This window comes from Pteropus vampyrus, unplaced genomic scaffold, assembly GCF_000151845.1.
Source record: "Pteropus vampyrus isolate Shadow unplaced genomic scaffold, Pvam_2.0 Scaffold142, whole genome shotgun sequence".
NCBI classification, from domain to species: Eukaryota; Metazoa; Chordata; class Mammalia; order Chiroptera; family Pteropodidae; genus Pteropus; species Pteropus vampyrus.
In genome coordinates this window covers 2,121,165-2,134,409 of record NW_011888923.1, presented here as the reverse complement: position 1 = coordinate 2,134,409, position 13,245 = coordinate 2,121,165, and the positions used below count along the sequence as shown (strand labels likewise).

Here is a 13,245-nt window from a genome sequence, read left to right as displayed (position 1 = left end):
AGGGCCTGCCCTCGCCCCCGCCCTCGCCCCCGCCCCCTCCGGGAAGGTGCATCAGCTCCGGGGTCCCCAAGGGCGCGGAAGCAGGGTCCCCGGGCGGCGCACGGCGAACTCCCGCCGTTGGCCCATACGCGCCGGGACCCTCGCCGCTTCTCACACGGTTCCGGCCTCTACACGCTCCAAACCCCCATTCGAAAGAGGATGAGAAGAAAAACGTGTCCCGCACTTGGGGAAGGGCCGCCCCGGCGACCCGCGGTCTGAACCCCCTGGAAAACTTGGGGCGAGCTGGCTCCTCCCTCACTCGGTCGCACCCGCCTCCCCCCACCCACCTGCCTTCGTCCAAGGCCGGCCCGGAGCCCTGACGGGTGGTGCGGATCTGCGTTCTCTGTGCCCAAAACTCCCGCTCAGAAGCGACACCTGTGGCGGAGCGGGAGGCGCCGCCACCAGCCCTGGGTCGTTAAAGGTGAAGATGGAGGCCAAAGCCTTCGGGAGCAAGACTGGAATTTTAAATGGGCGCCGCCATTCAGTCTCGGCTGCAGCGGGCCTTAAAGCTACTGTAAGACCGTGGAAGTTTCAGTGGCCGGCGGGATGGCCAGTGAAGTGAGGGCGCCGTCACCTCACCGCCTCCGGCCAGACACGTTGGGGGAACCCACTGGAGCCCCAGGTCGCTGCCAGAGACCCCCAGGATCTGCCTGACTTGCGAAGTCAAAAGCAGAGGGGGAGGGGGCCGGTAGCACTAGCCCCTCTGGTCCTGGCTGAGCCCCTGAGCCCCGTCGGGGCCACACTGACATCGTCAGTAGGGGTCTCCCTTTCCTGGGGCCTTTGGGGAACCAAGGGAGCTATGCCTGTTCTTGGAGAGCACCCTAGTCTATGCAGGACCTCTTAGGGAGGTGGCCATGACCCAAGCCACGGTGAGTATAAGCTGTGTCCAAGCTGTGACCGGCAGGAGATGGATAGCCTGGGGACAGCTAGAAAGATGTCCAGCCGATTTTCCCTCCCCTTTTCCATCCAAATTAATTGCGGAGACACCCGAACAAAAGCTCCTCCTCATTCATTCTGGGCAGGGGCAGGTCTGTGCAGCCCCCTGGGTCACAGGGCAGGGACCTGGGAATCCCTTCTCCTCCCAGGTCCCTTTAAACCACACTAGAGAGATGTCGGATGAGCCCAGTGCAAGGGCAAAGGGAAAGGCGACAGGGGGGCGGGCTGGGACAGCAAAGGGCCGCTGGTGGCCCAGAGCTGTATTTCACATCTCTGGCGTCTAGCCGAGGGGGCTCTGAACCATGGATGCTCCAGCAAGCTGCACTTTCCCCGACAAGGCTTTCCCCGACAAGGCTGCCTTGCCCTTTCAAGACCTGTTAACCATCCAGGGGAAAAAAAAAAAAAGAACCCTAAGTGTTGCCAAATGTGCCCCCCCCCACCCAGTCTCCAGCCCTAGCCCAAGCCCCGCTTGCCTCGCAGTATTTGCCATCATCAGAAAGCCCCCCCACACACACATATGCACATGTATGCACGCGCACACACACACACCATTAACCTTGGCTCCGATTCCCAAGGCCGGGCTGAGAAAGTCAAGCCATCGTTTAAGAATGAACAGTTCCAACTGCTTCATTTGGCAAAAATTAAGAGTTGATGCTCATCGCTCGTGACCCGCTCACCATCCTGGTCTCGCCGACTGCTGCGGCCAGAGGCCAGCGGCCAGGTAACAGCTTAAGGACCAAAAGCAAAACAAAACGTGGAATGGCAGAAACAAATGGACTTCTGACTGGAAATCTGTAACATTTAAAAGAGAGCTCTTATTATCACTGAACTATAGCTGTGCATTTTATTGACAATGGGTCAAAAATGCCTGATGTTAAAAGCCATCCCTAAAAAAAGCGAAAATGCAATAAAGTCTGCAATTCCGAGAACAAGGAATTAGTAATTACGGCTACGGCTTCAGGAAAGGAGATGCTTGTATTCGTGGGTCCCAGAGCTTGTAATTACACCTCAGTAACAATTCAAAATCAAAATGTTTTCTAATACATTGGTGATAAAAGCACCACGAGAAAAATGTTTTTCCGAGAGCAGAGTTGCAACGGCTAATATCTTGGACACGTACCCTACTCAGCCCGAGTCCCCCATGGGCCCCCCAAGTCCTACCGGGACCCTCCCTTTAGCAGCATATTCCACCGTGGCCACCTGATGGCTCCGTGACACCAGGCCTCTGAAGGGCAGGGAGGTGCTCGTTCCCGCACCCCTCACAGTCAGCACACAGCTCACAGTTCTGACCCAGCCCGAGTCCCCCATGGGCCCCCCAAGTCCTACCGGGACCCTCCCTTTAGCAGCATATTCCACCGTGGCCACCTGATGGCTCCGTGACACCAGGCCTCTGAAGGGCAGGGAGGTGCTCGTTCCCGCACCCCTCACAGTCAGCACACAGCTCACAGTTCTGACCCAGCCTCGTCAAAAGCAGGTGAGACTGTCGCTGGTGGGATGAGGGGTGAAATGAAGGCTGAGCACCCCTGCGTATCAACTTCACCTTTACTGAAGCCCACTTCTCAAGGGGGAGCCTGGCCCCACTGGAATTCAAATACTTGGGGTTGCAGGGGAGGGAAAGGGGGCTTCTCAGAAAGGCATATCCTGGTGGTGGGCCCTGAACCCGAGGAAGTACTGTGTAAGCCTTATGTTAAAGCATCCTAGGAGTCAGCGCTGGCAGCAGCTAACCAACCCAGCCGACCAGCACAGCCTTTAAGCTGTTTCGGCTTGGCCTGAAATAGCCTAGAAAAAAGAACGTGGATTCTCAAATCCTCCCAAAGGTGGGAAAGTGTTTGGATTGCAAAACCTTAGGTTTTAGTTTCTGGGGTCGACAGGCTTCATTGACAAGGCAGAGTTCCCCTGCTTCCTCCAGCAGACCAGGCCACTTGCTCTACCTTCCAGAAGGAAGCCACCGCCAAGCCTAGGACCCCAGAGGAGAGTCAGCCACAGGTGGCCTGTGACCCCAGCCAGCCCTGTGCTGTCCAAGGTCCCCACGGGGAGGTCTGTCCCCTCGGCACTGCCAAATCTGTAGTTTCGTGTCAGGGCCCCACGGACTAGGTATGTGCCCCCCGTTTCACAGGGAGGGGTCAGCACCCGGCTGTGTCTCCAACACTTGGGGGTGAATCATGAGGACCACGTTGGCAACAAGTGGGCCACCAAAGCCACTTTTCAGGCTCTCTCCTGAAGTTTGATCAGTGACTTGACAGGGGACCATCATGGCCTCACTGGGGTCCTGCTCACCTTCCAAGAAAGTGTCCCCTTAAAATTAAAAGGCTGAGGTCTGAACACCGCAGGACATTCTGTAATTTTGACCAATTTTCTTAAAAATACTTGATTATGATCAAAGCCCTCCCCACCCCGTTTCTGACACAGATGTTTCTGCACACCCCCATGCTAAGCACCGCTGGTGACCAGTTCAGACCTGTGTTATTTCAATGCTTGGCTCTTCCTGGAGAGCTCCTAGGTACCACCACTCAGAAAAGCACCTATACGACTAAGTCACAGGAAGGGGGCCACCGAGGCTTTCGAAAGGAAAACTATTAAACCTGCAGACGAGAGATGGCAGATGTATCGGCAAGTGGAGTCGGCTGAGGATGAGACCAACTTCCCACTTCGCTTCTGATCTTAAATCTCAGCCTGAAACTCCCCATGGCTCAATGTGTTCCTGTGCCTTGAATGTTTCCGATCAGGCAGTTGAGGCATGAGGTATAAAGGAAATTGGTCGAGAATGTGGTTCAGGCACGGCTGGTATAATAACGGGGTAATGCAATTCGGTTGATACTGTGTCTCCCCTCTTAGAAAAAGTTATTTGTTTGCAAAGATCTGAAGAAATTCTACATGGAGAGCTGTTCTGTCACCTGCAAAATCTCGCTGAAGCACAGCTACGGTGGGAAAAATGGGAACTAAGGGTATCGTCTTCTCAAGCTTAATGAAAACCAAGGTCATTGTCAGTACAGCACTTAATCACTGAGGACAAACAACACAACTTTCATTGCTACACAGATTGACATGCCAATCCTTTAAAAAAAAAAAAAAAAGCCTTGCACAGTAACAGTAGCCATGTGTTAGCCACTTTAATATAAAATGTGATCAAAACTCAATTACAAGAGCTCAAAAAGACATAGAAAAACCAGTAAGTTTCCATTTTATTACAAGTTTTAAAATCTGGGAGTGGTTTAAAGAAACTTAGATGCTAATTCCAACCCAGGGTTAAAACTGTACAACCACACTAGGAATTTAAGAATTATCACAGGGAAACATCAATGCGACAAGCAAGTCAAATTTGCAAACTCAAGACATAAACTTACTCACAAACTTAGTCAGGTAAGGGGCAGTGCCCAAGAGCAAGTGATGCCTCTGTTGAATTGGAAAGAAACCCTGCCTCCTGTGAGGGCAGAGAAACGTGCAAACAATTCTGCTTCGGGAAATTTGCATAGAAATAGAAAATGCTAGAGCCTTTGGCACAAATGAAATTGCAAAGCCTCAACACATTAAATTCAACCCAAGCAGCACCAAATGTTGAGATGGAGCCAACGCAGGATTCGAACATCTAATTTCCAGCTATGCAACTGGCAGACGCGAGAATCTCAGGTGTGGAAATTAGCTGTAGGCCAGCTCTTTAAAACACGGATTTTATACACCATCATTATAAAACAATGCAGACACTTCTGCAGAATTGTTTAAAGGATTTTACAAGGGCACCATAAGGCATCAGGGTCTCTTTCCAAAGTCACCTGCAAACATTCTTGATTTTCTGTCAGCGACAATTACATCTTTATAGCCTCTTAGGCCACCCTCCGCAGACCTCTAGCCTCTGCACCCGAGTCGTCGTGTTTTCTGTCCCGATATCATGCAGGAACACCTGCCATTTCGGCCTGCTTAACGTCAGTTTGTAGAATGACTTGATGTTAAATCTAGTCATGGCCTAAGTGGCATGGAAGCGACTAGTTCCTGGGCATCTCCACATTTCTTTCGGCCTGAACTGTCTGTCTCCCAACCGCTTGGCCTTTGTGTCTTGCCCCCATGAAGAATCAGCTCTGGGCAGCAAAGAATTCCCACCCAGGACACACGCAGGTGCTGACAGCTGGAAACTCTATTGCCCATCTCTAGCTCCCCCTGCTGGCGGCCAAAGGGACAGTGAGTCGCAAAGACGCGGAGAAACCACCATTATTTACAAATTCATTTTTGGCACTTTATTTAAATTTAAAACCTGGGACTTTTAGTCACTCTCCAAACCCTTTCCTGGGTGGGGGGCAGCAGAATATGCAGCAACGCCAAAGGACCACAGTTTATTTCTAGAGGAAGAAAACAGATCAACATACATAATTATGGGCATCAAGAGTACTGTCATCAAAAAACGAAAAGACAAATGCCCCGGGACCCTGCATCTTTATCAGCGCTGCCACTTTCCCACGAAGGGAACCTCAGAAGGAAGTCGCCGGTTTTGCTCTCACTAGGAGTCCCCACATTTATACTCCTGAATCTGGGAAAAGCACCGTATGAAACTGTCACTTTTTAAAAGTGAAACGGTGACTGACTGCAGCTCACATTTCCACACCCTCATCCACCTGCTCAATGTCAAAGTGTCGTCGGTTCCCTTACAGGAGACTTACTCTTCTAGTTTGGTACGACTACCTCGAGAACTGACATTTTCAAGCCAGAAAGAAAAGTCTAATTACAGAGAAGTGAGTGGCAGCCCAAGTGAAGCCCTTTTACTACGATTGCCAATTTTCTGTTCAATCCACACTGCAGAGATACAAGGAAAACCACCGATTTGGTTCCCAAGTTTTATTCAAGGGACTCGTACAAATTATTGCAGATAAAGCGAACTTTAATCCTCATCTTCCTCCTCCTCTTCGTCCTGGTTAATCTGGAAGTAACGCAATTCGTAACTCTCTTTGCTGTTAGCAACTACGCGCAACCAATCACGTAGATTATTCTTCTTCAAATACTTTTTGGTGAGATATTTCAAATACCTGCAGAGAGAGAACACTTGAGAACTCCGCTGGACACCCGGCCTGCTTGCGTTCTGAAACTCTGTAACTTTGACGAAAAACCCGTGTTCAAAATCGTTACCATTCAAGGCGTTTTCTCACCTTTCAAAAATGGCAAAGATAAGGCAAACACACCCGGCCAGTGATCTAACAAGAATGAGTAGCCACGTTTCATCTAAACCGGCAATAAAAATGAGGACAGGTAAGAAGATCTAAGAGTCGTCTATGAAACAATAGCGAACACCTGAAAGATGGTTTTCAGTGACATTCGGAGAAAGATAGGGCGGTCACTGGACAATCAAGCACACAGCCAAGCACACAGCCACCACTTCGTGGAGAAGCCACTGGGTTCCCGGGGGGCTCCGGTGCCCCCTCCTCGTTGCCTCACCGACTCAGACCTCCTTTAGAGGCTGCTCAGGTTACGGGCACTGCCTCCTAGGGCTGTGTCACACACACTCGCTCCTGCGGTGTGACACGCACTGCCCAACGCTAGGACAGGGTACCACCCCGCCCCTGCTCCAGCTCTGCGGTCAGAGCACCTTTCTCCTGGTGTTTATCTACGCCGGCATCTTCCCAGAGCCATCAAGAGAAAAGGGCACAGGGCGCCGAGGAAACCCGCTGCTGGGCCGAGTGGCCTTCCCGAACCTCTGCAACCGGGGCTCTGATACTTACCTCTTCCGACTGAGGGTAAAGGAGCCACACGGGCAGACTAGCATGTGAGGAAAGACCCAAGTGATAAGGGATCAACACAGTCACGCCTCTAAGAAATGAATAATACTGTTCAACGGTGTTACTTACGCCAACAAAGCAATCTTCACAAAGATGTGAAGATCTCTGTTCAATTCTATCCACTTTTCTCTACATAAAAATAAATCAATCTGGTCGTTCCATCTAAAAAAGTATTGTTTTTCTTTCATTTATTATTTCTGTCATATCGTATTTGGGTGAGGTGGATAATTCCAACGTTCAGGGAGTTTGAAACTTTTCATAATAGAAAGTAGAGGGGAAGCTAGGTGAAAAGCGGAGAAGTTCAGAAACCAGCAAGAGAAGGTTCTAGATTAGGAACACCTTGAATGTTTTATTTTCTTGAAACTCCTACCATCGAGACAGGAAAGTTTTAATGGAAGATGAAGGTTCCTTTCTTCCTCCACTGGGTGAAGAACAGAACATTTGTGCGAACTGAAGTAAACGGCATCAGGCGATACCCTCGCACCAGGCTGGTAAATGCGGAAAGAGGTCGCAGAAGGTTATAGAACCTTCCCCGGGAGCTCCGCGAGGCCCAGCGAGTTGGTCGTCTGGTACGCCCTGGGGTCCCTCCCTACAGTCACAGAGATCAAATCGCCTTCTGCACAAATAAAATAACTCAGCCAGGTGGAATGAGACCTTCACTTAAGCTTTTAAGTCATCTCTTGATTGATCTCATTAAAAATAAAAGCAAAGTCTTAACTATAAGTTTGTCCTGACACACCTTCGTATTTTCCACTACTTGATTCAGTTTGATTAAAAGCCCCAAGAACACCCCAGGCTCTGGGCAAGCTAGGTATAAATGTGCCCAATTCTTTAGTGACTTGGAAAGTGCTTGAAGCTCATCCTCAAAAGAAAAACTGTATAATACGTCACAGCAGGTGAACTGATGTCTCTGCCTCAGGAAAAAAACTGGACCCCCGGGAATTAAATGGAATGGCTTCAGTTTCGACTGAAATTTCCGATTCCTCATAATCAGAGTAACACTTACAGAGAAAAGAAATACAGAGTTAAAAATGAAAGCTCTTCAGTGTGATCTAGAGGCGGAAGCAGCGGTATCTTCATTTTTAAGAATGCAGTCTAAGCAAGTCTGAGCATCTTTACTGCTTGAAATACTTTAGCCTGTGAAAACAAATTTTTTAAAACTACCAGAAGTTGAATAGTTTTAACTACCACAACCACATTCGCTCGATCGTTCATTCACTGCGCCCTGGATGAGGGTGGGAATCTTAGCGCTAGGATGCGGGCGAGGAACACTCATCACACGTCCCCCATACCTTTTGGAAAAAGGCACCTCGGAAGTTACAGTGATCTTGCTTTTGCTCCTTTCAATGGTGACAACCCCGCCACCGAGATTCCCAGCCTTTCCATTCACTTTGATTCTCTCCTGAAGAAACTGCTCCTGTAAAAATCATCAAATTGACCCATTAGTGAAGTAGCGAGTCCACTCACCTCACTAGAATATTTTTCCTACTCCTTACACTGAACAAATATAGTTTTTTAAATGTTCGATCTTTTAAAAAATGACAGATCTTTAGCTATTGATGTAAGTCTGAAATCTAGGAATAGCAATTAGAAAAAGGCACCATTCAACTCTATTTACGTATCTATTATGAAACAAAATCCTAGCACGAACATACTTGACTGCACCACGCAGGTCAAATGTGCCTCTACGTGGAAGGTTTTGACTCGTGGGTCAAAGGTAAGTAGAGTAGACAGGAAACCCTGAGCTAAACAGCCATAAGCTTGGTACAGGTAACCGAGGTTGCAAGCAACTTCTGAAGCTAAGAAGTACAAAGCCCTGTCCTCGGTACCATCAGAGAAAGTCAGTCTTCAACCAAGTAGAAGGAGCAAAAACAGTGACCAAAACAATCATAGATCTGCTCAGGGGCCACGTGCATGGTACAGAAGGGGCCGCAGCCCAGGGGCCCAGAGGACGACTCTCGGCAAAGCCCTGTGGCAGCCTGGGCTGCTCACTCGCCTCTGTGGACTTCAAGAGTCTTTGTCCAAAAAAAGAAAGACACTTTCTAGTTTTCTTTCTATTGCAAAGATGAGGTCTCTTTCAGCTCCAAAACTCCTACAATCCTCTATTAAAAACTTCCCATGCGCACACAGCATGCTGACTGACGATGAGGAGAAGTCGCCAGGTCTGAACGCTTGGTTTTTGCACCTGAGACTCGTAAGTGACTCAGGTTTTCTATCCTAAGGAAACTTCTAGAAGGAAAGACGACCACATATGCATATGAGCATGGAGGAAGGGAGGAGGGAATAATGGACAGAGCCCCCACAGACACAAACTGGGAGAAGCCACAAAGCTTAGGAGGGAAAGAGGCCACAGAGGAAAAGCGAGAAGTCACTGGACAGAGAAGGAACTATGGAGCCAAGAGAGAGACTTCTTACGGGACGGGGACACAAAAGGCGTCTCCACAAGGGCAGAGAACTACAAGAGGTCATCCGAATTCCATTCTGTGTAACCGGGGCCCAAAGGCCAAACTTTTTAACTTTTTTTTTTTTGAAAATTATTCCTGTTGGACTGTTATCTTGGCAACAGTTGACCTTCTGGAGTCTGAGAACAAATGTAAATTTAGAAGTTTCTGCCCAAGAAGCTCAAATTCCCCAAGTGTGATTATCGAAGAGGAAAATGCCAAATCAAGGTGCAGAGTCAAAATGAGGCAACGAGGCTGACTTCCTAGAGTAGAGGAACGCTGGGGAACGGGCCAAATACAGGGGCAAAAAAACTCAGTACAGAGCAAGGTCTGAAAAAAACCAAGCTCCAAAAGTCAGCATGTAGGATTTTTAACACCAACACGGACGCTCTGAGGCTAGTAACACGGAAAGCCTGAGGACATGCTGCCATCTGCCCGGTGCCCCAGATCCCAGCAGTCTGGCCCAGCTCGGGGACAGCCCCTTGCCCGTGAGGATAAGGGCCATCGCTCATGTTTAAGCACAGCGACGTGCACGGGGAAGCTGGACCCGAGGCTGTTTGCCTGTTTCCTGGTAACTTTTAAGTAAGACTATTTTTGGATGCCGATGGAGGAAAAGCAAGTTTTCCAGCACTGATGTGCTAGGGCCCAACTCGTTTATTCCTCATGACTGTTACACGAGAGAAGGCTGAGGCACAAGCGACTAGAACACACTCCAGAGTTCCCACGCCGAGCCAGAACCGCAGAGCTGCCTACGCGCCGGAAGTAGAAACATGCTCCACTACATTTTCCCAGCGACATCTCCAAAGGTTCATTACCGCCCCGACCGGCATCGCGGGCATAACTTACAAAATTGGCGGCATCCATGATTCCATCTTCTACAGGATGAGTGCAGTCAAGGGTAAACTTCAGAACCTGCTTCTTTTTTTTGCCCCCCTTCGCCACAAGCTTTTTCTGAGAAAGTATACAAACAGAGATGAAGGCACAACCAGTCGCCCTCCCCACCCCGCCCCGAAAAATTAAAAGAACTCAAAACACCAGAGGTGTAAAAGCCCATACAAATGCGAAACCCATGGAGTTGTGCTCCCTTGCAAAGGTGCCAAGAGCCATGCTCCGCCCAAGAATGGAGGTGAGATAATACCTAAGCTTTGGGGCGTGGGGGTCACAGCCTTCTGGAAGGGAATCAGGGGAAATCATTCTGGCACTTTTGAACCATTTACACCGTCTTGCCTCCTCGATCTGTACAGGCATGGAGGTCCGTTAGTTTACGAACCACAGTAAACTTTTCCTTTTGCCGTCAAATTTCCAAAAACTAAAGTTTCAAGAAATACTCATTTTATTCCAGGACTCAGTCACAGGCATACGAATGCCTTGCATACCTAAAACAATTTTAATGTGAAATCAATACTTGTCCTAACTCTCCAGACTAAGGTCCTGATCCAGTCTAGCTATCCTCCCTTAATTCGGTCCCACGTCCCCTCACAAGCACAGTGACCTTAACTGAACATCCATCCCAGCAGCACATCCACGCAGCTGGGACAAGGGTAAGGCCAAAACTTAGGTTTTAACTGCAACACTACCGTCAACAATTTCTGGCCTTTTTGACTAATTTAGTCTATGAATTGGCACTTTCAAACCATCAGTTGCCATACATCCTACAAGGGTCTAGCTCCTTTACTCTCACAAAGCTTAATCTTCTCCCTCTACAAACTCTAACACCATTACAAAAGCATCTGTACAACCTACTTAACTGCACTTCTGCTCTAAAAAGCTTTTGCAGGAGCTAAAAAGACCTTTCCGACAACACATCTTACCGCCCCCTTCATGTTTAAAAGAACTTCATCTAAAACATATTAACTCGGTCGACTTTTCAAACATTTCGCTACTGCAAAAATCATTGATTTTTTTTTTTCGTTTCATCTCTTCCTACTTACAAGCAGAAGGGCAGCTTTAAGATCTAGCACCGGAAATATACAATCGGCAAGTAAAAGACCTGCCCACAACGGGCTCCATACCTCCCATCATGGTTTTAAACCAAAATGATACAAATGCACAGAAGCTTTAAGAGCCCACCCAAGGAGAAAAAGTAGGGGAACCGAAAACGTTAACATGAGTGTCCCAACAAAAGGGGAGGGTAGGAAACTCAGTTTTCCCTAGTAACGTGGGATGCTGGCGGACTGACACGAGGACGCCGCACGGCCGAGTCCCAGCCCGGCTGAGACGAGAACCCAACACCAAAAAGGTGCTGTACGGCGGCGCCCTGAGGGGCTGACTTTCTACAGAGACGCTACAGGGGTCCTCACACTCTGGCCTCTCCCTGAAATCAAACATGCCAGGCCACCTTCCACTCGTCCCCGAGTCCCGGCCATAGGCTTCCCGGATGCTCAGGTCCCAAGGATGGCAGGTTCCCTTCTCCTTCCCCGCCCTCCGCCCAGGTAACCAGGCCCGGACCCTGGCTGCCTCACGCCGGCCGGGCTCCAAGGACCGCTGACCTGCCCAGGCCGCAGCCTCGGCACTGCAGCTCCCTGCTGGCCGCAGGCAGAGGCCCGATCCCGATCTGCGGCCTCCGGGAGCTGCGGCTCTCCCTCTCGGGCCCCAGGCCGCGGCCTCCTCCGCCCACAACGTGCTGAGCCCGGCGGCGGCCCTGGCCCGATCCGGCCAGCCTGCCAGCCCAGCCCCGGGCGGACGCTGCAGAGCGCCGTCCCGCGCGGGCCCGGCAGGAGCCGGGCCGGCGAGGCCCACGTGCCCGTCCCGGAGCCGAGGCCTCACGCGGAGCCATACTAACCACAGGCGCCATGGCGGCAGCGGAGGCAGAAAGGGAGTTGAGCGAACTGCGCAGACGCAAAGAGGCCGCAGCGCACAGAGCTCACAGGGCTCAGGCCGAGCCAATCGCTCAGCCACGCCCCTCGGGCGCCTCCGTCTCGCCCGGGGCTGCACGATCGGGGAGCGATTGCTTTTCCCTGCTTGCAAGACCTGTGCTCTCGCAGGCCTGGGGCGGAAGAGGCAGGAAAGAGGCGGGTGGCCTGTCTCACCGAGAAGGATCGGGGTAGGGGAGCCAGAGCGGATTTGCTCAAAGAGAAATAAAGAGTTTCGCTCTACTTTTGAAAGGCTTGGAAAGAAAAAGAGGGAAATTCACTAAACTTTAAATTGCCAGCTAATCGGATGAGAGTCAAACCCACGAACTTGGGAGAGGTGAGGCCTTCTGGCCCTGGGATGGCAATGCCGGAGAGTACTTTGGCTTCTTCCTACCGAATAGTCTGGAAGCTGGTGCCCAGGGGCTGTGTCTCGCAGCCGTTGCCCTTGCCGCAGTGAGGTACACTCTCCAATTTGACCCCTTCGCACAATCTCAAGTTCAAGCCGCCCACCCACCGATCACCATTTCCTGCCTTTCCAGCTCACGCCTTCTGGTTTCCCAGTTCTGCCCGTGCTTCTCAAACTGGCTGGTAGACAGGAGTCTCCTGGGGATCCTATTAAAATGCAGATGTCTAGTCACTGGGCCTCGGTGGCTTGAGACCGTGGATATCTGACAAGCTCCCAGGAGATGCTGCAGCTGGTCCATGGACCACAGCTGAGTGGCAAGGGTCTCCTTCCCCAGGCCTAACACTCCATTGACTGTGGCCGGAAAAAAAATTCAGAGATGTTCCAAATTAAATTCACAGCGGCTGGAAAGAGAAAGAAGACTTACCCTGCTAATGCCTGCGGACCAGTTATGACAAGACTGCTCCCCTTCCCCTCTATCGCTTGGAATTTAGGATTAATTTCCAGGGGGCTATTTCTCTGGTCTAGAACCCCAGGAGCCCCTGCTTCTTATTCACACATGAACTTTCCCGTCTGCTGCGCATCGCTAACCCACAGGAGCAAACGTTTCTTCCTTTCCCGCCCTGCAGAACTAGCCCCGCTTCAGCTTCTCCCACCCCCTGTGTCTATAGCTAATGTAAATCCTTTCAGAAGGGCTTACATCTTCCTCCTCGCTACCTGATGTATAAAAATGCTTGCAAAACTCCCAGAGCTGGTGGTTTAGCCTCCATGCCCCAAGAGGGGGTCTTCTTTATTTCTAGCAATAGCCTAATAAA

The 13,245-nt window shown here is 50.4% G+C and overlaps 1 protein-coding gene across 2 annotated transcripts; it reads right to left on the bottom strand.

The window, feature by feature from the left end:
• Positions 1–5,181: 5,181 nt before the first annotated feature.
• RPL22 (ribosomal protein L22) lies at positions 5,182–12,112 on the bottom strand. Of its 2 annotated transcripts, XM_011368476.2 has the most exons (5): positions 11,958–12,112; positions 10,022–10,126; positions 8,027–8,151; positions 5,819–5,987; positions 5,182–5,306 (listed from the first exon to the last, which is right to left on the bottom strand). In XM_011368476.2, the coding sequence occupies exons 1-4, from the start codon at positions 11,967–11,969 to the stop codon at positions 5,843–5,845; spliced, it is 387 nt and encodes a 128-aa protein (XP_011366778.1). In that variant the 5' UTR covers positions 11,970–12,112; the 3' UTR covers positions 5,182–5,306; positions 5,819–5,842. The 2 variants fall into 2 exon arrangements, with proteins under 2 accessions (XP_011366778.1, XP_011366777.1); XM_011368475.2 differs by lacking the exon at positions 5,182–5,306 and having other exon boundaries at positions 5,785–5,987.
• Between the last annotated feature and the right edge of the window lie 1,133 nt (positions 12,113–13,245).